Genomic DNA, 25425 nt, shown 5'->3' with positions numbered 1-25425 from the left:
TGTACAGTCAGATGTGCTTCTACAGCTTTTTTTTTTAAGTTTTTGTGGATCTCATGGGAAGACCATTTTCCATCGAGAAGCTCATGATCCATGTACTGGTTGCCTTCAGCAGGCGTGGACACACACTGTGCTGTGTTTTACTGCATTTCTTGGCCTTCAGGACTGCGCTGTGCTGCCCGTATCATTTGCCATGGGATACTCTCAGCCCTTCCTCTCAGCCCATGGGATACTCTAATCACAAACGGATGAGCCTGGAGGTGGCACCTACATGGCACCTGTAGTGACAACATGAGCACGTCCTTGTCTTTAGCTTGAGGTGAAGCAACATACTTTCATATAAACATCCAACTGAAAATCCTGTAAAAACTCCAAAGACAACAAGTGTGGGTGAACCTCTCTCCCAGTGGGAGGTCTGGGCAGCATGCCATGCCCTGATCGCAGGTCTGTCTGATGCTGCATCATCTCGGGGTTCTAGCTTCAGAAGAAACCTGGAGCCTGCTGGCAGCTTTTCTGGGATATTAATGAAGTAGTTACCTTTCTTGAGAGTGTTTGTCTTTCTTTTTTGGGGTCCAAAAAGAACCAGCACTTCTTGATGCAAAGCCATAATCCACTGTTATTTGTGAATATAATTACAGATTTTGTAGAAAAATACCTGTTCCTAGATAACATGTCCATCCAGTTAGGCCACCATTAATGCTGTAAGTCATTAAGTCTTAGTCAGTGTAATATTGTGCCGTGTGGGAAGGAATCCCAGGCTGAATCTATTTTTGACCTCTAATGATAGATTTACAATGAGTTATAGTAGCAGAGTTCAAATATTTCCTGATTATTGCTGAGCTGGGCTACTATGAGGCAGTTTTAAAAATAAAACTTGCAATTCTAAAAGTAACATTGGAGTTCTTAACAGATCCCTGCTTGACCTTTCAGCAAATACACTGGATTTCCCTGAACTGTCACTCACAGTCATGGCTTGTGCACCAGAGCGATGCCGTCCAGCGTGGTCGCTGCTGGATGGGCCTTATTGACCTCTCCTTGCTGGTTCTCTGCTTTTCGTGAGGCTCATCAAGTTATGTTGCAGTGCTTGAGATCCTTAAGTGTCTTCTTGGAGGCAACAATGGGAGACTAAATTGCCAGGTAGCAAGGAACCTGCAGGAAACAAAATCTGATAGGAAAAAGATTAATCAGCCATAAAACATGATCAGGTGATTCAAGTATCAACCGTGTAGTGCTTGTAAAAGTGCGTCTGGACTCTTCCATACCTGTTCTGTTCCTGATAGAAGTTCAGTCTTCAGAAAGTGGACAAGAATGGGACCAAATTTGTGTGTCCTTTTTCAGAACTTTCCCAGTTTTGCCTGTACCTGGCCCTACATGCAGGCTTGTAGGTTCATACACTGACCATAATGTCAAGCTGGGCTGCAGGAGAGTCTTCAAAAGACTTTCCTTTCAAGGAAACCCACAAACCTTTGGCAGTTATGTCCAGATGTGACTCTACTGTGTATCTAATACTAAATACTTGACAGGTGGTTTTGTTTTGTTTTGTTTTGCAGGAAGAAATCATTCCTATTTTCAGCTCTGTATGCTGCTTTTATATTTGGTGGTCGGCACCTAATGAACAAACGAGCAAAATTTGAACTGAGGAAACCACTAGTGCTCTGGTCCCTGAGCCTTGCCGTCTTCAGGTAGGCATTTCTTCCCACCGGCTGCCTTTGACAGTAGTCTGTGAAGAGGGTTTGGGTTTCTTCACATACAACAGCACTGCTAATGCAACAAGCTCACCCAGAAATAGAATTTCTTTAGTTCTGCTCTTCAGGTTTGTGTCCTGATCCACTCCTCACCATTGAAATGATCCCCTTTGACTTACCAGATCATACAGCGTTTGAAGAGGAGAGAAATCAATAGCCCTCTTGAAGAACAAAAGAGAAAATAAAGTGAGGACATGAGAAAAAGTGCTTATCATTGCAAAAAAATTACTGTGCAAGCTACAAATGGAAATGTTAGTCTTGTTCTCATTTACACGGGTGCATATATGGAATATTTAGTCAAGACTAATCTCCATTACGTCAAGGTAAAGCTAAAGTCACTGCTTTGATGACAGGTTAATTAGACCACTGCAGTTGAAATCAGAATCTGATTTCTGGTTGCAAAGAGCTTGTGAGTGGTACCAAAAGGATGGGTCCACGGGGAAAGGCTATTTTTTAGTGATGCACTTCTCTCTAGTTGTGTGTTGACTCTGTATCATCGAGTATGGGGAAAATCAGGTTCAGGTTCCTGATAGTTGTTGAAGTCAGGCTTAAAACTGACTGTCTTGAATTCCACTTTATCTGCTTAATATGCTAATTTTTATTGAGGCTGAAGATAAACGAATGAATGAAGAAATGCTTATAAAAATAGCCGTTGCAAACATAGAAGCTTTTATTATAATTTACTGATAACAGTACACAGAAGACCTGAGGATTATCCTTCCTTTCAGTGCCTGTTGGGAGTTTAAGTTTTAGTTCACTCAACAGCATAAAAACCATTTGCAAACTATTATCAAACATGGATACCTGTATCTTTTTTCTAATATCAGTTTAATAATTACTGATTATATTAGTTCACAAGTACATAAAAGAAGTTTGCTTACTGACCAGCTGTGAATAGTGCGTAATTTTTCACAAGATGGTAATAGTTTATGCTGAGATTTTCTACAGAGTAACATAAAGCAGGAGCAGAGAAGTTTGCTTTCTTTTGTGGCTTTTTCTTTTTTCCTTCGAAATTGCACTATTGCATTGACACTTTCTAAAACTCTGGCACGGGAGAATAAAATATATTCCTAAATTGTCTCATCCAGGTAGGACATGGTAACAGGGGAGCTTTATGTTGGATGATTTTAATAGTCCATCGATACCTTTAAAAAAACCAAACCCTAGTGCAAACAAAACTTGGAGCAATCTGGTTACCTTTGAGAGCAAGTTCTAAGACAGTGAAAATTTGTAATTTTTCTGCACTTCTGGCTGTGTGTCTGACGTAGTTTTACTGTTAGGATCCTGTAAGCAATTGCCATTGTTTGTTCAAGAAACATCTGAATTTCAGCAGCTGTTGAATCGATTTTTAGATGTCATTTGTGGATCAGTTTGTAAACTGATTTGTAGCCACCAGGATTCCAAAACGCATATTCCACTTTCTTAGTCAATGTAGACAGTAGAAACTACCTCACTTATGCAAAGCATTTGTAGTTTGATTCTCAGTCTGAGGAGAGGAAGCATGATTTCAGAACTGTCCTTTGCAGAAGGTGTCTAAGATTAATTTTAAAATCATGTTATTTCAGGATGGGTCTGTATTGACATTCACAGTGTGGGGCTTTTAAGCAATTTCACTAACCAATTTCATTCCAAAATCATAAATGACAAACCAATCGACGAATACCAAGAATATACACTGCACTGTGAAAGTGCTGTCTGATGGACTTTGAAATCATTGTTGACTGTCTGGAGTCACCCATCATAATCATATGAAGTAGCTAACACATGGCCAGCATGAGCTGATGAGTGGTGCTGGGTAAAACCTAAAATGTGGACTTCACGTTTCTGAAGCTAGAAGTTGCCAGGATGCACCTGCTGGAGAGACCACCTCTTGCTGTGCCCCGCAGTGCAGGCACTTGAGGTGAGCTCTACTTGTGCAGATTGGAGGCAGTGGTCAGAAGGGCACACTTTTAGAAGGATTCACCACTCCAGGGTTTGCTTCCTCCATCAGCTCAAATAGCACCATTCAGGGACAGGTGTTCCCCAACCTCTGCACGCTGGGAAGGGAGACAACAGGGTGGCAAGGGGAGGGATGAACAGGAGCGTGAGATGTTTGGAATATGCAGAAGCACTGAGTATTTATACTGATGGATTTACTTTGTGGGGACCAGCTGATGGAATTTAGATGTCTATACCTAGAAAGATTTGCTCGTCTGGGGCACTGAGTAGTATGCAGAAAAGTGAAGCAGGGAAGGGGAAAACCAACCCAAAATGTTTGCAGTAAGACAGAGCATGAAACCTCTGTAGCTTCCATAGAAACATGCGATCCCGTACAAAACCAACCCAAATGGAAAAACCCTTGGAAAAACAGAGGAAATGCAGAATATTCATTAAAACCTGAGATGAAGACTTCTTAATAAAAAGTGCTGATTGGAACATCCATTCCCTGATGTTTCACCACCACTGTCCTTTCTAGGGCTATCGTTCACTCACAGCTTTATTGACTCTCTTAGCAAGCTGCACTAGACTGAATGCTCTAAACTTCACAAGCTTGGATCTCTCTTGGGAGACTTCAGTCTCATAAGCTTGGATCTCTCTTTTCTGGCTCCTCACATAACTGTTTCATTTACATATGTTTGGGCTGAAAGACATTTCTGCTTCCTCTGAAGGTCAATTCGTATAGATATACGTGCCAATGTTCTGCCTGTAGATCTATTTCAGATCCAGGAAAATGCTCCTTAACTTTAAACAGACTTCCTCTTTTGTTTTCTGGGATGCTAGAATGCTATAGCTTTTATGATACTTTGCAGAAAATTTCTAAAAGTAGTGTATTTGTCTGCCATGAATGGTTGTACTGTGGAGTGCCTGGAGAGCCTCAGTATTCTGCCTCAAGGTCAGCGTGAGGCATTTTCACAGAGTCCTTGTTTATCTCCTTTTTAGCGCTCCTGCCATTTTACCTGCTTCAAATACCCTCAGAAATAGTAACACTTAGCAGAGGCTGGAAGGATGTGTTTTGGGCTTAAAAAGAAAAGGAAATTGCCAGCCGGGCAATGACCTAGTCCTTCTTCAGAATGTATCCCATATGCCTCGCTCTTGCCAAGATCATTTAAATGTGGTAGCAGCTACAGTAGGAAACTTGCCACGCTTATAAATAAACAAAACAACTACACCACCCTACTGAGCTTGCTGAGCATTCAGGAGGTCGGTCAAGAGTGAGTTTTGTGTCAACACTGTCAGACAGCGGGATTTCTGAGGCAGAAAAGCAGCTTTATTTCCCTTTGGAAGCATTGACTGGTTTTGAATGTTTTGTCTCTGGAATAAGGTTACCATTTCTCAGTGAAAACATCTGTAGGAGCAATGACAGTAAATTCTGCTTTTCACTTGGAAACCACTGTGAAAACATGATCTTCTGAAATCTTTTGCCAGGAAATTAACTGGGGATATTTTTCTTGGGTTGTTGGGTTGGTTTTTTTTTCCCTCCCCAGCAGGTTTACTGACTTGTTTCAAGCATTGAAGATTTATTGTTGTCTGAAATGTTTCCAGTCTTTTGTTTTTTCTACACTTTAATTAAGTGTTTTCACCCAGCCTGGTCATGTATCGAGCTGCTAGGGGAACAGCTCTGTGCTGCTTTGTGTCAACGGGAACCCACAGTTAGGAAGCTGATACAGAAGTTCCTTTTTCGGTCTCACAAGACGCCAGGGAAACTGGTGCTGATTCACTCACACATCAAAGTGACAGTCAGCCCTGTATTCCTGAGTATTTCCTGGGGTTAAAATTCTGCAAAAACACATCGAATCTAAATTGCCAGTTTTACACTCGTGGCACTTTGAACATAAAGTTGAGGTCATTCAGTGAATTTTTTTCCCTGGAATATGTCTAAAGTGTCCTGCTGGCATCTCTAGGGATCAGCAAAGCTGAGACCAGAACTCTCACAGAAGGATATGAAGTCATTAATTCATGTTTTCATCACATTGCAGCTGGATTTTTGTAATTCCTTTTGTGGGCTGTAGAGACTCTCTATGGGTAGCATTGTTATCAAGGAGCTTAAACATGTATTTGATCACCACGTCTTCACACAAGACAGCAGCGTGGCACTGTTCTCACTTGCCCTCCATCCTTAAGAGGCTGCCAACAGAAGTCTCAAGCTCAAGGCACTAAATAATAATAACAGCAAAAGCTGGTCTTCCCTAGGGAATACTGTCACATCAATACAGGAGATGAAGAAGCCCAAACATCCAACGTGATGCAATCATTTGTAGCCAGAGGCTAACCCTGACCATGACTGGTGCGGCAACAGAAGGGATTTCTCTTTGTCTAGCCAAACCACACAACCATAACGCTGTTACCATCACCCAAGATCATGTAGATTTTAATCCAAATTTAGCTATGCTTTGTAGCAGTGGTGGAAATCGATATCAATACAGGGTTTCCAAATGTTGCCCTTCTGGGGAAACACTTTCTCTTAAAGTAGGAGAAAGGGTGTAAAACATAGCTGAAAGGTCGCTAGCTGCTTGCTGCAGAGCAAAGCAGAGCCTCAAAAGCGAAGAATCCCAACGGCAATAGGTCTTGTATTTGAAAAACAGAAAAGTTTGCTGAAAGAAGATGACTCACTTTGTTTTTGTGAGGCTGGTCTAACTGATTTGTTACTGTGAGCAGAGCAGCGTTTTATTGAAGGGTTTGCACTTGTTCCGCACGGCTCCTGACAAGGCCATCCAAAGGACATCCTTATGTGAGGAACTCTGTCCTGAGCTGAACTGAATGGAAAAGACTAAACCTGAGTTTAAAGAAAGGCTTTCAATTGCTTGGATTTGTGACTCTGAAATGCATTCTAGCTGTTATGCTTGTAAGTGGGAAAACTGATGAAAACTGATGCAAATTTACATCCTATCACAAGAACTGCCATTTACAGATACTTGCCTTGGAGATGAAAACAGAACTTAATTTCATATGTTGCTGAGCAACCCAGCAAAGTCTTAAAATACTCTGAAATTTTATAAAGGTCTTGACAGTACATTCAGAGAGAAAATGAATTACCGAAAAGAGCAATATTTGCCAAATAACATTAAAATTTATAAGCAGCATTTAAGGTGAATTAATAATCATCTCTCTTATAAATTTAAGACCAAGAGAGATCTGTGTGAAACATTCACTATATCTGTAAAGCATTAATGCATATTCTCAGGAGGACATTACTTGGAATTCAAATTAATAAAATGCTTAATGTATACCTACTTAACAATTTATTTCTACAGGACCATGTTCCTCTTTATGTACTTTCCTGATTTTCTTACATAACAGATTCTGGAAACATCTTTTTAGTTACCCTTTTGGAGCAAAAGTTGAAAGTTGGGTGAACAGTAAGAATTCAAAATTATTGGAGAGAATACAAAAATCCCCAGTAGGGAAATACACACAGCACTATGTAGGGTGAGTTTATACCTTGCAAAACAAATGCTAGCTGGCGTTAAAAAAAACCCACAACATAAAAATGATAAAAATGTGTAGACTAAAACTAATAAAGTACTATCAAGAAGATGTATCTCTACTATGTACCTTATTTATTCTCAGTAAGAAGAGCATCCTATGACAAATATCTTTATCCCCAGAATGGTAATTGATAGTGTGGGACAAAATGCTGTGTCCATCCTCTTCTGAAATCTCACGTCTTCATTCATTCTGCTCATAATACTGTGACTCCATTGTGGCAATCAAAGTCATTTTGAATGTAAATTGATTTTACCCTTTTTAGCTATTGAAAGTAAATTAAAAGTAAATTAAAAGTAAACCGAGATTCACTGTGAGACCTGGCTGATGCTACTTTGCAGGAGATATGGATAGCTAAAAATCTCTAGAAAAAGATCTTTTTTCAATGCTAAACTGAGCCTCCTTTCTTTAAAGACTATTTTTTTTCTCTGACTGCTTGCTTGTTTGTCTTTATTGCTGGAAAACGGAACTTCTTAGCAAAGTGAATTCAAGACATTATTTGAAAAGCAGCAGTTGCACTTATTTTGCCTCTGTTCCCTCCTCACTCTTGCAGCCAGTGAGAGTGCTGGCACTCAGATCGTCACCTTGAATCACACCTTTCTCATGAGATCACCCTGTCCCAGCCCACAGGAGACCTCACAGGTCACTTCTCAGCATGAGTGTCATGCTCAAAGTGGAGTCCCCTGGGAGTAAGGCTCTTCCTCTCCGTTTTAAATGGGGAGCAGACTGAAAAGTGTATTTGAGGAATAAAGAACATCTGTCTGGTGGCTTAAGAAGGGAACTGCGCTAGAGAGAAAGTAGGTAATTCATTCAAAAGAAATCAGATGTCCCATCTGTCCCCCTGTGGTGGTGATTCTGCATTTTTCTCAGCCTCGGTATTTGATTTGTGTGTCTGGCAAAAGATCCCTTCCCATGCAGAAATCTCTGGCGAACAGAAATCTCTGTGTATTTTCTTCTAATAAGTCCCCAGCAGCTTGTGGGTGTAAAACACTGAAAGGTGTTAACTGGCATGACCTCTCAAGTCCAACATTGCATCTGCGGATGAGCGTGTTCATAAACAGCGTCAAAACGGGCAGAGTTCACACTCAGGCTTACGCACGGATGTCGAGCCATGGGTTAGCACCGTCACTGTTCTAAACAAATGTGCATCCTCGTGCCTGTACCATTCCGCCTCTTCCATGGATTGCTGAATAAATAAAATATAATTATTGTTGACCAACTCTAGGCAAATCCCTAAGATCTGAACTTCTCTAGATGCTTATAGGAGTTCTGCCCTGGGAGGACAAGGTGAAAAAAGATCAGCAGCTGCAGGCCTGTAGTTGCGATTAAATTTGTGGAGCTGTATTACAACTTTTAGCTTCTTTAAGCCTTCTTTATTCTGTCAAGCGTTAGTCTTTACCCATAACTTAGATTTTGCTAGCTTTGTTATCTGTCTGTTTTACAGCTTTAGTGATGGCTAGCTCCATTGGTTGGCTTGATTCTCTGCTAAATCTTTTACTTTATTACTTTTTAGCTTTATTTGCCTAGGATAATTTCAAACTCCTGAATACATAGATTTCAATGCTATACATGACAGTTACTCTGCCAACTTGATACGTTTGATCCTGTAAGTGTCTTTAATTTATCCTGCAGAAATAGATATGCCACTTTTTAGGATTATCATTTAAATCACTGCATTATTACAGTTATTCTAAAAATTTGTTGAGATATTGGGTGCTGAGAATGATTTCAATAACGACACAGGAACAAGTGCAAATGCCCCTGAAGCATTCATTAAGAATTGCTTAAGAGGTATAACTGTGCCTACGAATCCTCATGAGACGGATTCCTTAATTCTTATGAGATTTTGCACCAAATGCAGGGCTTAAGTTGAAAATTGATTTTTTAGTAATATAGACACAATCCAAAGATGCTGAAATAAATATCTAAGAACTAGGAAATGTTTCTGACAGAAAAACATCTCACCGAGTATACAGCCTACGCAGGGTGCCAGGCAACTTCAGCTGCAACAAAAGTCCAGTTATTGTTTAGTGGTGGCAGAGTGAGCTATTGCTCAAGAAATGACAGCTTCTGTCAAGAAGTACTGTTCCTTCAAGTTCCTACCTTCCATGTGCCAGATAATCAGGGAGAAGCATCAGGTAACAGCACATTGAGGAGGGCGGGAACAGATGATAGGTAATTACTATTGATTAGCTTTTAATTGTCTCTTCAGAAGTCAGATGACATATAGATCTGTGTGGGTAGAGATGAAAAATTATTTTTATTTGCTGAAAGAAAACAGTTACATGTTTTTCAGCAGCGTACGGTTACAGGAGTGTCCCTGTAAGCAACTTGTACTATTCACTCGTGTTCCGAGGGTAATGATTGAGTGCAACTGCCCTTCAGCCTGACCACTGCTCTTGTTTATCTCTACCAAAACCCAGTGGGCCCTGCATAGCCACCAAGTGCTCTGTGTAAGACTCTCCATTTGAGCGTAACCCTTTCTGTCTCTGCCAATCGCCTTCTCCTCTGTTGCAAAGACTGCTTGTAGGAATCTAGCCCTGGCATTTGTTTTTCTGCTGTGCTTTATAAGCAGTGCAGGTTCTTCTACCGGCTCACGGAGCTTGCCTGTATTGATTATTTTTGTACTTTGCTCCTCAGGATTATCTGAAGACAGCAAATCCCAACGAAAAGAATGCAGGCCTGGGGGATCAAATTGCATTTCCTGGAGAAGGGAATTCAGGCTCCGTGAGGAGGGACTGGAAGGCGTAGCTGCAGTAGATTAAGTTTTATTCACACATAGAAATAAGCCTTCCAAGTAGTAGCTGCAGCAGTTGGCAGAAATGTTGAGCGTGCCGCTTAAGCAAGGGAGAATCAGATGGATTTTATTCTGTTGTGGTGTTAATGTGATTAAAATCTCCAGATGACAGTGTCCATTGATCCAGAGGCCTGCAGAGATGTCAGTGTTTGGATATGCTTAATGAGGTCCCTGGAGAGGGAAGGAAATAAGTTAAGCCTGTTTTTCTTTCCAGTTTTGTCCATAAAAAGGACAAAGAAATGGTTTTAGGAGCCAGGTGAGTTGTGACTAGGAAATCTGCCGACGAGAGGGAAGCACTGAAGGGAGTGGCCCCACACTGAGGGATTTATTGCCAAGGCGAGAAAAAAGACCCATGCGAGGAGCACAGTATCTGCTCTTACTTGAAAACCACAGAGTGAACTGTCACTTTAATGTACCTCATTTGCCTCCCCAAAATTTATCACATGGGAAACCAGTAACCACCCAGGCATGTATACATATGCTTATGGGTATATAAACCTGCACAAATGGTATACTATATCTTAGAGCCATGTAAAATATTTACACAATTTTTAAATCACTCTGAGCTGGCCTGGCTTCAGGTTTTGGTCCCAACTGAAAACTCAGATGATCTGCATTGAAAGGCTTGCTAGAGAGACATCTGGATCAGGTACAGTAGACAGGTCTGAAAAGCAGGACTTGTGTGTTTGGTTCAGTGGTGGGGGTCTCTTTTAGAAATGGGAGGGGGAATTCCCTCAAGTTTTGCTTTGAGATTTTGATAAGACTGAACCCAAACCTCAAAGTATGCATGAACTTAATGCAAAGAAAAGCCTTCTGCCAAGAGAGTGATAAAAACCAAAAGATCAGCCCAACTTGTGCTCACATACACGGTATTGAGACCTAGTACACCCCATTATAAAATACTCCTAGCACTGCTGACCACCAGGTTTTAGGGTAGGTGAGGGCCACACTGAAAAAAAAGCTTATGTTCATCATCTCCCCCTTTTCTTAATTTTTTTTAACAATACTGTGTCTCAGACTCCACCTTGAACAAGATTCCATCACCTTTAAGGCAGGCAAGGGAGGACTATGCAGGTCAGCTGCAAGACCCATCTGTTCTCCTTTTTGGCCAGGAGATGGGCAGGGGGAAAGGCTGAGGAGCAGCTGGGCAGCAAGATGTTAGAAGGAAGGTTTTGCTGTTGGGCCTTGTTAAATTCTTGGTGTTTTGATGCCCTTGCAGAGACGACGACTATTTGTGTAAGCATGTTTTGAAGGCATCCAGTTTGGTTACTCTGAGCAGTGCATTATATAGAGAGGGAATATAACAAGCATAAATAACAGGAAGGATACTTAATGCAGCATTGGTATGGTTTCAGCTGCATTCTTGACCACAGCCTAACTGTATTTCCAAGCTTTTGAGTCAGTCCTGAGATTTTCTGTCCCCCTCTAAGGGAACCATATTTGAAATGAGAACCAGCAGAGAAATGCAAACCAGTGTCTTAAATGCCTTTTTAAGAGCAGAGCAGCTGCTCAGAGGAGGGTGCGACGGTCTGAACTCTGTAGTACTAAGGCTGGCTGGAAAGACTCCTGTCTTCCCTGGTCTTCATTTTCCCTGCTGTGACTGAGAGGAATAAAATAACATTATTTAAAAAAAAAATAAAATAAAGGTGGAGGAGAGACTATTGTAGCTGCAGCTGGTCCAGTTAAACAGTTTTTATTGTTACTGTCCATTGTAAGAGAATACATAATGGTCCCAAATAATTTTATTAATGGGCCAGGCCTTGGAGGACACAAGCACAAGGGAATTACTGTGCTTTCAATTATCTGCTGGCAACTGAATTGTAGTAACTGACTATGTGGTTGTCTAAATACAGTTACTAAGGGGTAAAATATGGTAGCACAAACTTCCTTCTCTGATTTTACAGTTTTACACTAAAATACAGTTTTATGCTAAAATTGTCATAGACAGAATGAGCATGTAAATAGTTGTCATAGTTCATCAGCACTAGAGACCAAAGACTCAGTAACATGTTTTCACATTTGTGCCCAATGTTAGTTTTGTTAAAGGAAAATATGGGAAAACGGTAGCCAGTGTATTTTGGTTTTGGTTTTTTTTTCCCAGTGAAACACAAACAGTATAGAGCAGAAGGAAGTTCAGCTTAGATGCACAGTAATGTCGTGATCATTCTAAAGCCCAAACATAAGAGAAAACAAGCATTGCAGTCCCCTGCAAGACTGACTTTGAAATAATGAGATTCTTTCATTTTATGGTGAGAGTTTAGGGTTCTGGGTTTGTTCATGGTTGACTCATCAGTTATGTCTTCAGGCTTTTCCTTCGTAGAGTTGAGTAGATAGAAGCCTTTTAAAATTATCTTTCCCCAGAAGCAGTTGCTGCTGAATGGGATTAAAACCTGCATTTTTGTAGTTTTATCAGCTGAGGCCATTAGTAAAAGAAAATAGGAGTTTTTAACAATATTGGTATTGAATTTTTCACCCTACTAGCAGGGTTTTTGTACCCACCCATGTCACAAGGAGTTAGGCACCCCACATTGTGAATTCTGATCCATACGTGATTTTCTGCTGGAATTCACTGGTGCAAGTAAGGGGATCAGCAGGGAGCACAGTACAAAACAGCTTCAGTAGTTAGAACAACTGCAAAAATTCCATGGAGGAGAAGAATTCGAGTATTTTCTTCTATGGCAGGGGCGACTGCCAGGGTCCGGTCCTATGTAGATTCAAGGGGGGGGGACAGTCGTGGGGGTATAAAAGCAGGGATGCTCTTAAAAGTCACTCCATAGATTCACATTCTCTGTGGCTTTTGTCTAGCTGTGTCAAGCCAAATCCACACCCATATTTGCCTGATATGTCAAGGGAGAACAGAGGGGAAGCAAGAATATGACTGAGTCTGTGGAAGGTATGTCTTGCTCTTATCTGGTCTTCTGGCTAGGTCAGGAAGTTCCCAACTGCTTGTGTTTCTAGGACAGGACAGCTTTGTAAACTTGCACTGTATCGCTCTGTGCATCACTCTGTATTTTTAGGTCTTGAGAGCATGCTGCCAAAATATCGGATGTATAGACAATGAAAACGTGATGTTAGAGGTGTAACAATAGCTTTTATCAGTTATTTATCTTTAAAGATAGAGGTATGCCTTGGGTACACCTCAAGGGCAAGGCACTCTACCACAGCTCGTGATGTTACACATCGTTCCTCATTCTGGCTCAGACACAGGTTTTTGACAGGACACTTAAATTTCAGTTTGCCTCACCTCTCTGTCTTTGCAATGGGTCTTAGCCATCTTACAAGGTGTGTCGTAGGAGTAAGGGTCATTAAGGACCGTGAAATATTCACAGATACAATGCTTAGGGCCTCAGATGTGCCAACATGGACAGAAGAAGTCTGAAGAAAGTTAGGTCTCAACATGAAGAGACCTCAACTTGTGAACAGCTTCGTACTTAGCAGTTCTTCACACAGGGACATCTGACCTAAAGCAGTCACTGTCCTCAATACTGTTGAGGTGTTAGTGATTCTGGGAAAACCAAGGCTGGAGGTGGTAGGTTGCTTGGCTGTTGGAAAGCAGACAAGATCAAAATTTTGCTATGGCAACAGTAGGGTCTGCTCTGTGGAGAGAGTGGAAATAGCCTTTTCATCACAATGGGATTGGACGAGGAGACAAGGTCTTCTGGGGAGGTTTTATAAGAACAGTCTTTCTGCAGGATCCGGTCTCCCTCTCTCTATCAGTAACCTTGGTGCCGCTTGAAAGCACATAAAAAAATGTTGAAGGGTGATGAAACAGCTACATTAATTTTGTCATTTCTTATAAAAATAACCGTTGGGCCAAGTTCATCAGCTGCCATTTGAAGAACTGTATCTCTAGGATTTCAGGGTGACTCACTAATAAGAAGTCCTTTTTTCTAAGTGCTTTAAAGTGCTGTGTAAATGTTACATTGGGAGTTAAGAGAGACCAGATCTGTAGTAAATACTTTTCCAAACGTTTTTATCACTTAGATGAATACTTTATCACTGTGTATCCTTCACTGGCCAAGAGATGGATTCATTTAATTTGGAAAGTGTAATCCTCAGTTCCACAAACCTAGCAAACTACTTTTAATAACTAGGTGCAGACTTACAAAGCTACTTCTTCTAGTCAGTTTGAAATATATACAAGTATTTCGTATAGGCTGTCTTTGTGTCACATTGACCATTTAAGATTGTGAGTGCCAGATCCTTTTCTAGGCTACTTTTCTGTGAGATTAGAGGACATGTCATATGGCACTGACCTAGCCATAGCTGTCATTAACTCCTCGTGACCAAAATAAGATCCATTCCTTCCATGTAGGTCACTGAGCAACAGCTAAATGATATCTTTCAGTCATTGTCTACATTTCATTTGTACTTTATGATTGGTTTCTTAGTGTATGGTTTCTCACCATGCAGTAAAAATACCATGATTTCTGATCAAATATAAGCCTAAAGTAACTTTATATTTTCTACACCTGTTTAAATACAGGAAGATACAGAATTTTATGGAACTGCTTTTGAATACAATCAAGGCAAACTAAGACAGGCATCACATCTGAGATAGCATTTAGGTAGTCTGACATCCTTTTAGAGAAACTATGTATTAAAATTTTAGTAGGTTTAATTAATTCCTTAGCTCTTTGGAGAATTTATTCCATCTAGAAAATCCAACTTTTTTTTAATAATATTGCATTGTCACCAATTGCACATTGCACATTGATGGTAGTGCTGCTCCTCCATTTTCCCTGCAAAGCTGGCCAGATATGGATGAATGTGCACATCATGGGGAAAGAAAATATGGAAAAAAAACACCAAAAAACACCATGAAAAGAGTTAAGAGGTGAATAATTTTTTTTTTTTTTTCAAAAAAGAAGGGGAGGAGCAGCTGCAATCAAATGTAGCCAGTCCACAAACATCGAAGAGAATCTTGGGTGTCAGAAAACAGAGCAAAGTAATTAGGAATTCTAGTGGATTGTGCTGCTCCTTTGCTATGTTCCTGCACAGTGCCCAGAAAGGGGAGTCTTCAGGACCCGCATTCACTCACTGGGACACCCTGTGAACATGGGACTGTGGACTCTGAGGTTTAAAGAAACTTAATTAGCCAGGAAGTGTATTTCTCACTTGCCCTTTACTTTCATATGCTGGAAGGTCTCATCAGTCCCCTCCCCATGGTGGAATGAATGCCATATCTGTTGGGCAGGCTCTTGGGGAGGCTACTCTCATGGTTTTAATTCTGCTCCCAGCCTTGAAACAGTCTGGCAAATCTACTCACAAAATTATTTTGGATCAATACTCTTTAAATAGGCACCGTCGCACCAGTAAAAGTCAGTAGGCTCCATAGTTCTGGTCAGCACAAAGCAGACCCTAATATCCTTTACTTGTTTGACTCCTTTACTCGTTTGACACCACCCAGATAACCACTTTAACCTGGACATTCCCCTTCATTTTGGCCCAGCTTTAAAGAGGAACTACCCTCACTACAGCCATATCCTGGGAGAACTGGAAAAAATGCTGGGTTTTGGTGGGGTTTTTTTGCAGATTATGAGGGCTGATTTAGCTGCCAAAATTTTGTTTGATGCTCTTTTCCTTTTGACACTAAGGTTAGGGATTTCCCAGAGTACTCTGCTCCTGCGAGACCTGAAGCCACTGCAGAATGTAAGCACAGATTTTAGACTGGGAACAGGCCAACAATTCATTAAATCTTCCATCTTTCGTGCTGGTTTGATTCTATAATCACCACAGCAATAGCAAAGCAGCAAGCTCACTGTGATCCTACTACCTCACCTGTCTACGCAGAGAATAGTTTAGGTCTATCTTCTTATAATCCAGCTGTTTATACACAGTCACCACAGAAATGCATATTCCCAGAACTCCTGCCCTGTTTGCTAGGCAGGGCCTACCCTCATGCCCTTCCTCCGGGGCAAGGGCCATTTCCCAACTCTGGTCTGCCAATTTTATCTGAAGTGGCCTAGGGCAGGCTTGGAAAAAACCCTACTACTTCTGCTGGTTTGCAAGGCGAGTGTCCCCTTCAACTCTTGCACCCTAGCGGAGGTACCCCTATGTCTTTTGAGTCAGCCAAATCTGCTGTTCCTTCTTACATGACCTAAGCAGAGTTTTGTGGGAGACAGATGGAAATCTCCTACAAACAGTTTCATTTCTGGCAACAAAATCCATTCGTTTCTTAAGAAAGCTGTCACCTAGCCCTGTCCCTGCTATGTCATCTGCTTGGTGCACGTCATTGAGGGACTGGTACTCTGGCACCAGATTTCACAAGACTGCAGAAGGTAAGTGATTTAAAAGAAGCTCGACCTTGCCAGGTGGGGAAGAAAAGCTCTATAAATACTTCCAGAGAATTATAAAACAAACCTACCGGTCATATTGCAAAATTGCTTTGTTACAAACTTATTTTTAGGAATTAATCAAAGAGCACAGTGAGCAAATGACTGAAAGATGTGAGATGTTCCTTCACATGGTGGTGCACCCACCTCTGTGCATGCTGCTTGGTCGTCCCAGAAGTTTCTGATTTTCTTTATCCATTTGGGAGTAACTCTGCTGTTGGGGAGTTCAGGGCTGTCTGATGAGGGTGGCTTCCTTCAGCTGCATTTCTTCTCAAGAAACTTAGTTCAGACAGTTGTTTCTCTCATAGATGCTTTCTCTGTGCATTTTCCCAGTATCAGGTCATATTTTCTATGTTTTCTGATGCTTAGCTAACTACAGAAATATTCTGTTGCCCTTTTACAGACTCCCCTGCCGTTCTGACCTGTCAGACCGAGGGGTCACTGTGCATCCCACGCCCCTGTCCCACAGCAGTAGCAGCACAAGTTGTTCTTCTTTTCTGAGGACTGCAGGTTTTAAATCAGAACGGCACAGAAAGGCCATTTTATTGTGTTAAGAGACCAGCTCTTCAGCAGCAGAAGGGAAACTTGATATGACCACTGAAACGCTTCCGCTGAACAGAACAGAAAGGTGAATGTGGTTCGATTTGCCACGAAGGAAGGTGTAGGAAGCTCTGCGTTCTTCACCTGCTGACATTTAAACATTTCTTTCAAATTGCGAGGGCTCCCTCTAAATATTTTACATACTAAAGTGAAAAAAAAGAAAAACAACCAAAACAACCTGCTTCCCTTTTTTGTTACTGTTGTGGTACAAGCAGGCTGCAGTCTGAGGGCTATGATTCCACCTGTAAAGTGATCTCGGCTGCTCTCCCAGGACCACTGCCAGTTCAATGTGTCTTTCGTGGAGAAGGGCCACGTGCTCCAAGGGCACAGACTCACCTGCTGGGACTCCTGTGAGTTGCTTTGTAAGCAGGTTGGAGCGGACTCAATAATTCTTCTCTCATCCAGCCAGGCCGCAGGCTGGGAGCTGGAGCTGGACCTGTGGGAGCTCCAGCTAGGTGCCTGGCCGGCTCACTGACGGACTAGCCCAGCACACCCACAGCTGAGCATAGTCAGACACCTCAAAAACTGGTTAAGCCAGTTGGGCATTTGTTTTCTGGGACACGATGAACAGCCTTTGGGCCTGGATATGGAGGATTTTACTTGAAGTCCCCACCAGCCCTTAATTTTGTGTAGCATAGCTAGGTCTTGCTGTCTGTGAGCTCCCTGCTGCTCTCTGCTGGTGCTGTGTACCCAGGATGGCGTGCTTTCAAAAGTAAAAATACTCCACTTTTGACACATAGCTTATAGCTAACATATTTTACATTTATGTTAGCCACAGTCAAGGCTTTTATCACCTTTGATGCCATCTTTACCTAGTCCTGCATACAGTTTGCATTGATGTGTTTGGTTAAAGTGGTTTTTTTAAGATGCAAACCAGAGCAGAGAATTTCTGCTCTATGAATTTCACAGCACTAAAATCCTTTAGGAAGGATTTTTTGGGTTTTTTGTAATGTGGAAGCCACGTTCCCTGCTCAGTTCTGCAATGCTGATCGTTGACCAGGGTGTCCAGAGGTGTCAGGAGCTTAGTGCATGATGGGTCTGCATAGAAAACAGCCCCAGCAAAAAATGGGCTGTGTCCTCCTCACTGTGAGGACAAGCTGAGCCTCCTGCAAAAGCAGCTGGGGTTGAACTGAAGTCTTGGGCTACCTGCTGCCTTCTCAGGCTTTTGAGAAACATGTATTTCACTCCTGGTAAGATGGAGGGAACAGAAAGCAGGAAGAGGCTTTGGCCACTAATGCTTGGTCTTCCCATCAGCTAGCTTCTCAGCCCTTAGTTTGCTTGAGCCCCCTTTCTTCTTAGTGCTGTGCCTAAACCATACATAGGATGTGTTTTGAGGCCCTCATTTGAAAAAAAAATTTGTGAGGGAAAAGTATTACTTTTTATTTTCCTCATTTGAGCATAATATGGACAGTAAAGTATCAGTTGGCGTTTGTGAATCTACCAGAGAAGTCACTGCCTGAAGGGAGGAGAATGTAGGACATTTTGAGTCTGAATAGATGAGAAAGCTGCATTAGCTAGTGCAGTTTGTTTCTGATCAGTCTCTCAGGTTGCAAAAGGCTGTAATTGTATAGTAGTTCACTGCTACCTTATTTCTAAAATCCCTGCAGATGATTCCCACCAGACAGACTGCTTTGGTAAGCAGTTCATTTCAATGCCTTACAAAAGCTACAGCAGAGAGCAGGGCGAGGACAAAATGAAGCAGAAGTGATTTACTGAGCAAGCAATGTCATCACTCTGCTGCACATCGTGTCTTTGCAAGATAGAAAGTTGTTGATTGATCTTACCTTGCAGAACAAACAAGATTAAGTGGCAGAGGCACAAAAAGCAGTCCTGGCTCTCTGCATCCGAGGCACATTTGCAGGCGTACATTAGATATTTTTCTGTCTCCAGTTGCATGTGGTTGCTGGCAAGGCAGTGTTTTGGCATGCCACACATCTCCTAAACAGCTACTACCTGCTCGTGGCATTGGTTTGGGTAATTGAATCAGTTACTTCGAGCTTGCCATTGTCCTTATTTATCAAGCCTTCCCTTGTTGTATTATGCAAAAACGATAATTGATTTTTAGTGATAAAAATCTTATATTAGGCTGACTCACACTATATAAAGCAGTAGCTGGAGTCACTTCTAGTGTTATGGAACTAGAGGAAGTCACTGCTGTGAAATTACAGAAAAGAGAGAGAGAGAGAGTGTGTGTGTGAGTGTGTGTCTGTGTGTGTGGGGGGGGGGTGAGTGAGGGGGTGAGTGAGTGTGTGTGTGTGTGTGTGTGTGTGTGAGTGTGTGCGTGTGTGTGTGAGTGTGTGCGTGTGTGTGAGTGTGAGTGTGTGTGTGAGTGTGTGTGTGTGAGAGTGTGTGTGTGTGTCCTCTTCAAGGAGAGCTCTGCAGTAGTTGCTAAACTTTTTTTTCTCCCTCTCAGATGGGAGAAATTACATTGTTACCATCTCAACGACAGCAAAGTGAAACTCTGTAATCCTCACAGGGCAAATTCTCTTGGGCTCTGTTATCAACCCAGATTGAATCCCTGACTGTCCATACTCAGTAACTTACAGTTAAATCAACGTTTGCCTGTTGTGCAGAGAAGTGCAGTTCTCATCTGAGTTTGTGTTCCTGGCACAGAATTCTCTTTGGTTTTAAAACTTTAATAATAAATGATATTTTAGAAAAGTAATACTGCTTCTGTACAAGGGAGGGCATATTGCTTGGAGCTATTTGATTTCATAATTTAAAATTTCCCTTTTTTCCCCCATTTTAATGTCAGCAGTGACATTGCTAATGGGAGAATCAGTGTATCATTAAATATTCTGCCTGATCTTCCTCCACCCAGTTTTGCCACTACTTGAAACATAGGAGCAAGCAGCAACATGCCCTGGCTACCGTGAGGAGTTCACTGCCTCAGGAAGCGATCAGATCATATCTCTGTCAGGATCTCCTGTCTTCCTGGGAGTGAGAAATGCAACTCCTGAAAAAAAAAAAAAAAAAAAAAAAAGCATGTGTTAAATGCCAGAGAGAAGACACAGAACAAGTTCCACCTCATCTCAGGACTCCTACAGGCCTTGGCATACTCTGCTTAGTTAAAAGGGACGATCCCTGAAAGATGTGAGAAAAACACACTGAGAGCACATTTCTGGGAGGGAACAACCCTACACGGAGGGCTGCGTAGACGCTAAGAACACTGCACTGTCTTTTCTGTGGGCAGCAGTGGATGAATGTGAGAGAGCGCCGCAGATGTCTGACCTAAGCCTGGGAATATGTACTTTGCTTTGAGCAGTACTAATGGGAAACCCAGACTCAGCTAAACTCCTTCAGTACAACTGTACCATGGCAGGATGGTTTTTTGTTTTCACGCAGCACAAGAGGACTCATCGGGCAGTAGAGCCCATGAGCAAATACTACTGTACAAACAGCAGATAATAATAGTAGCTTGTTAGATGCTTACTGTTGCCTGAATTTCCTGATGGCACAGGTGTCAAAATGAGGTGGTGCAGGAGCCGGGGTGTAACACTTCTCCCCAGGCATGACCTGGCTGAAGGGCTCCATCTGTAACAGCACTGACAGAGCCTGAAGAGCACGAGCCAGCTTGGTTGTGGAGGGCATGCAATGGACAGGGAAGAGGAAGGTGCATTGCTCTCTAGCAGCAGGCAGATTTGACTGGGCATAGCAATGCTGCGATTTGGAAATCTGAATACTTTGGACAAAAAATATAAAAACTTATGTCAATGGTTCTTATGCTCGGCAGGCTTACTTGAACCATCTAGACTGACCAAGTGCCATAAGAACTGCCCTAGACTTCAATTTTTGAAGTTGCCTTGATGCTTTTAAAATACATTTTTTAAAGAATACTGACTTCACACGGCAAGGACAGGTAATAGAGAGTTTGTAAATTCAGATGAGCTGCTCCTTATTTCACACACTTTGCATAAGCAGTAGCTTGCATTGCTCCCATGTGTCTACGCGTCAGTTTTAGGTGGCTTAGTTTGCTCTCTGCTGTGCGATAGTCATGAAAGACACCAAGGCAGAGCAGGAACCAGAGGATTCGTGAGTAGGACAAGGTCACAAAGATGTTAGAGCAAAGTTGAGATGGATCTTGGTAGAGACACAGAGACATAAAATGTAGGCTTAAAGTAAGACTTATTCAACCCCAAAAGAGATTGGGTCTTTCTTTGCTCCTGTTTTTTTGAAATCTGCTTGTTTCGCCACATGTTTTGAAGGGCCAACAAGCTACAATGGTAGACAATGGTCAAGCATGTTCTTGCCCTGAAACAGTGATGCAATTCCTTCTGCGGAGCTCCTCACAGCTGAGACAGAAGACTTGGTTCCTTACATCAGCTGGATGTCTCTTGTTTTCTGAACCTGTCCCTCCTGTAATTGCACTGATTAATAATGTTGCAAATCTCTTCATGTTTCTCATTTACTTTTACCTTGTCTCTCACTTTGAGGAGGTGAGGATGAAACTGTAGAATCGTAGAATCACAGAATGGCCTAGGCTAGAAGGGACCTTAGAGATCATTTAAGCCAACCTCCCTGTCATGGGCAGGGACGTCACCTCTCGACTAGATCAGGCAACACGTGGGGACCGAACGGGAATCGAACCCACGACCTTGGTGTTACCAGCACCATGCTCAACCGACTGAGCTAACCGGCCCCCCAAGGTTGTGGCTCAGCTCATCTAGTGGATTTCTTTGTTAGCAATGACCTGTTAAAAAGCCTGAAGTCAGCATCTGCATCAAAACACCAGCCCTGACTAAGACCCCCGTCGAAATCTGTGTGCCCTACCTCGGTTTGTCTGTGGTCAGAGCTACTGAGGGTGTAACAAACACAGGGAGAGACAAAAGAAAATTCTAAAGAAATCAGAAGAGGAAATTGGTCCTGATTATGTTGATGACAGCTTTTTACTAACTCATTTCTTGTAGTGTCCCAGCCCTCAGCATCATAACTGCCTGTTTTCAGCTGAAGTAGATGTCTCCCATTGCCACTGAAAACTGAAGGGTCATTCCTTCAGGATCATAGTAATAAAATGAAAACAATTGATGTTACCATTCCAGACTTTCACCAGGAGATATACCTGCAGTCCAGTTTACAAATTTGAGTTCAGAATAACTTCCTAGAAGCCAGCAAAGTTGCTCCAGTTTTAAGGCTCTCTCAAGTTCATTATTTGAGCACATTTATGGCCTTTTTCTCATAATGATTTAAAATGATGTCATGTAGATTTCAAGTGTTTGCTCAACGTTCTTCCTTTTCTCTTTTTGTTTTAAAGTATATTCGGTGCTGTTCGAACTGGTGCTTATATGCTGTACATTTTGATGACCAAAGGCCTGAAGCAGTCAGTGTGTGACCAGAGTTTTTACATTGGACCTGTCAGCAAATTCTGGGCATATGCATTTGTGCTAAGCAAAGCACCCGAACTAGGTGAGTACCCTCTCTCTCTTTCTCAGTATGCACATTTAGAACAGAAATGTCTGCAGGAAGCACAAGAAAAGTCTCAGTGCTGTTGAAATCTCTTTTTAGTGTTAGAAAAACGAGTAAACAAAATATACCAAACTCTGCATGTTTTAGTCTCTAGAGATAATCTCTAAAGTCCAGCTTGGCTGAAGTTAGAGCAATGTGCAGTTGAACAAGACCATTCCCAGCCCCAGAGTAAACTGCAGTGATGATACACAGCAGGGCAGTCAAGATGTGAGAGCAATCTGGTCCATACTTCTTCCTTAGCTACTCGTAGGCAAATACAAGTAGTGTAATTGGCAATCATTCACCTCGTGGGTACAGAAGTGAAATCTGGGCTACAGTAGCTGCATCAGCAAGAAGCTTTGAGTCAGGTTATGCCTCTGTTCTGCAGTATTCATCCTTAAGTACGCATGTAGGTGTACAGTTACGAACAGTAACTTGCTTCCTTCCGAAACACTGAAAGCTGTGGCTGTCTGCTTTCTCCAAATAAAAACCAATTTCCTGTAATATCCCTAGCTTTTCCAGTAGTGATTCTTATAAAGCCCTGTGTCTCCAGCGTTTTCGTGTAAGGATATGTCTGATATACATGCCAAAGCCAACTGAATAGACCAGTCTGCATATGTTCTCGTCTCATGGCTTATTAGTGTAAGAAAGGATTGTTTTAATGGAAAGAAGGAGACAGTGATTTAGAAGCCCTCCAGCTTTCATTTTTGGAGGATACCCATACTAAATCTCAAAGGGCTGCAGCACTCACTGTGTTCAGGTGTACAGTAAAAGTAAGTCTTTACCTTCCATCAGAGAATTTGATTCAGCAAATTACACGACAGCGCTTCATCAGCATAAGAGCTGGAAAGAGGCAGACACCACTTGCCTTGCTGTGTCAGAATCTTTTCATTTCCTGCTGCAGAACCACAGAAATTTAATTATTAGAACTTGAAAATATCAGCTAGAACTGCACAGCAACAATAAATTGAACATGTGATTACTTATTAAAAAGTGAGTCAACATCTTGCAGCTAATGAAGTAAACAGCATTATGGCTTATTACAGACCTTGTGCAGATAGTGCACTTTTGGTTCCACCCATCACTAACATTCATGATTTGAATTTCCTGGGATGCATATATGTAGGAATAAGTCCCCAGATTCAATCTTAGGGATCTTTTTGGAAACACTGTGTCTATAACAACAAAAAATCAGTAGCATACGTATATACATACTCTCAGTGCAATCATGAGAAGCAAAAGGAAGAAAAAAGCAGGAAAGAGGAACAAAATTTACTTTTCTACAGCATGATAGCAACATGAATTTGCGGGAAAGGATATGGATTTTAACATAAACCAAACTTCTTGCTAAAAGTACTTTTCTATGGCAATTACATATCTTTCAGTATTGTAGATTGCATGAGTAGCTTAGAAGGCTCTATTGAGTTTAACTAGGTTCAGTTTGCAGGTGGACATTTGAATTGGATGACACTGTGCTGCTTCCTCTTGGAGAAGAAGCATTTCTGCTCTCTGACGAACTTCATTTCCCTTCTAGTACCAGTAACCAATGGAGGATCTCAGAGTTAGGGTGATATGCGTGCATCCACCTACCTCACCTAAGACTTTCATGGATTATGTTTGCAGCAAAGGGCTACCAAGTAAACCTGTGGAGTTTTCAAACGGGTTATCCACATGGGAAAATGTGGTGACGTTGGTTTTCCAAAGGTTATGTAATTAGGAGTCAAGCTGAATCTCAGATCAGACAGGCACTTAGACCTAGACCTGAGGTGGTTTTTCATGTTCCAAAATAGCATATACTCCAGCAACAGCAAAGGGAAGAGAGCACTGCAGTAATTATGGAATTGTTGAGTTTCTCATTTCCTCCCCCTGTCTTCTCCTTTCTTCTTTTTATTGTTACAGGTGATACAATATTCATTATTCTTAGGAAACAGAAGCTCATCTTCTTACACTGGTACCATCACATTACTGTGTTACTTTATTCTTGGTATTCCTACAAGGACATGGTGGCTGGCGGTGGCTGGTTCATGACCATGAACTACGGAGTACACGCCGTTATGTACTCTTACTATGCCTTGCGGGCTGCTGGCTTCCGAGTCTCGCGCAAGTTTGCCATGTTCATCACCTTGTCGCAGATCACTCAGATGTTGATCGGTTGCGTGATCAATTACCTGGTCTTCTCCTGGATGCAGCAGGGCCAGTGCCATTCCCACGTGCAGAACATCATCTGGTCCTCTCTCATGTACCTCAGCTACTTTGTGCTCTTCTGCCATTTTTTCTTTGAGGCCTATATCGGCAAAACCAGAAAAGAAAGGAAGGTTGACTAGTGGTAGAAACGAGAAGCTATAGCTCAGGGTCATCAAGAAAAACAAAATTACAAGAAAAGCAAATGGCACAAGGAAACACATATATGTATGGTGCAGCTAAAACTTGGCAGCTTAGGGAAAGTTAGCTTGGTTTAACCCAGTAAGTTTATGATCCTATCATGGTGAGGACTCACTGTATTCTACTCTATCTCAAAGGACTGCTGATGAAAGACAACTTCTTGTACCTGTCTGCTCTAGAAAAGAAAGGAGAAAAGAAAGAAGAGAAATAAGGAAAGAAAAAAAGAGAAGAAAAGAAAAGGCATACTCTTGAGGGATAAAAAAGTACATTAAATAAGCTGTGTGTTTCCCAAGCGTGGAGGAGAGACTTCTGTTTAAAAAAAAAAAAATTTCTAAATCCTTTCTAATGACTTTTCAGCATTAAACTTGAACAAAACAAAGCAGAGAGGTGACAAAAAAAAATCCATCTATGGTAACAGTAAGATTGCAAAATTAAAATCTTTTCCACAGAAGGTTGATACCTTTAGCCAAAATGAAACCCAAAAGGATGCTTCCTGCGTGGAGAGTGACTGCACTCCACACTGTGGTCATGAACAGAAAAGTGAAGAGATTTGATTTCTCCGCTTGTATACTCTGCCAGGGAGCAGATCTGGGATGCAGAGTTGCCTCCCTCAAGAGGTGGAAAGGAGCAGTACTTTTACAAGAGTTTAATGTGAAAAGATGCA

General features: G+C 41.8%; 1 protein-coding gene and 1 non-coding gene across 2 annotated transcripts; one reads left to right on the top strand and one right to left on the bottom strand.

Annotated features, from left to right (window-relative positions):
* The first annotated feature begins 1550 nt into the window (after positions 1 to 1550).
* ELOVL6 (ELOVL fatty acid elongase 6) lies at positions 1551 to 24975 on the top strand. The gene is made up of 3 exons (XM_009875531.1): positions 1551 to 1679; positions 22189 to 22340; positions 24279 to 24975. The coding sequence occupies exons 1-3, from the start codon at positions 1609 to 1611 to the stop codon at positions 24701 to 24703; spliced, it is 648 nt and encodes a 215-aa protein (XP_009873833.1). The 5' UTR covers positions 1551 to 1608; the 3' UTR covers positions 24704 to 24975.
* TRNAT-GGU lies at positions 21504 to 21577 on the bottom strand. The gene has a single exon. It is a non-coding gene; the product is annotated as a tRNA-Thr (tRNA).
* Positions 24976 to 25425: the final 450 nt, after the last annotated feature.

The sequence above is a fragment of the Apaloderma vittatum genome, unplaced genomic scaffold (assembly GCF_000703405.1).
Source record: "Apaloderma vittatum isolate BGI_N311 unplaced genomic scaffold, ASM70340v1 scaffold10248, whole genome shotgun sequence".
NCBI lineage: Eukaryota > Metazoa > Chordata > Aves > Trogoniformes > Trogonidae > Apaloderma > Apaloderma vittatum.
The sequence above is the reverse complement of the archived record's forward strand: the minus strand, read 5'-3'. Positions and strand labels throughout refer to the sequence as shown.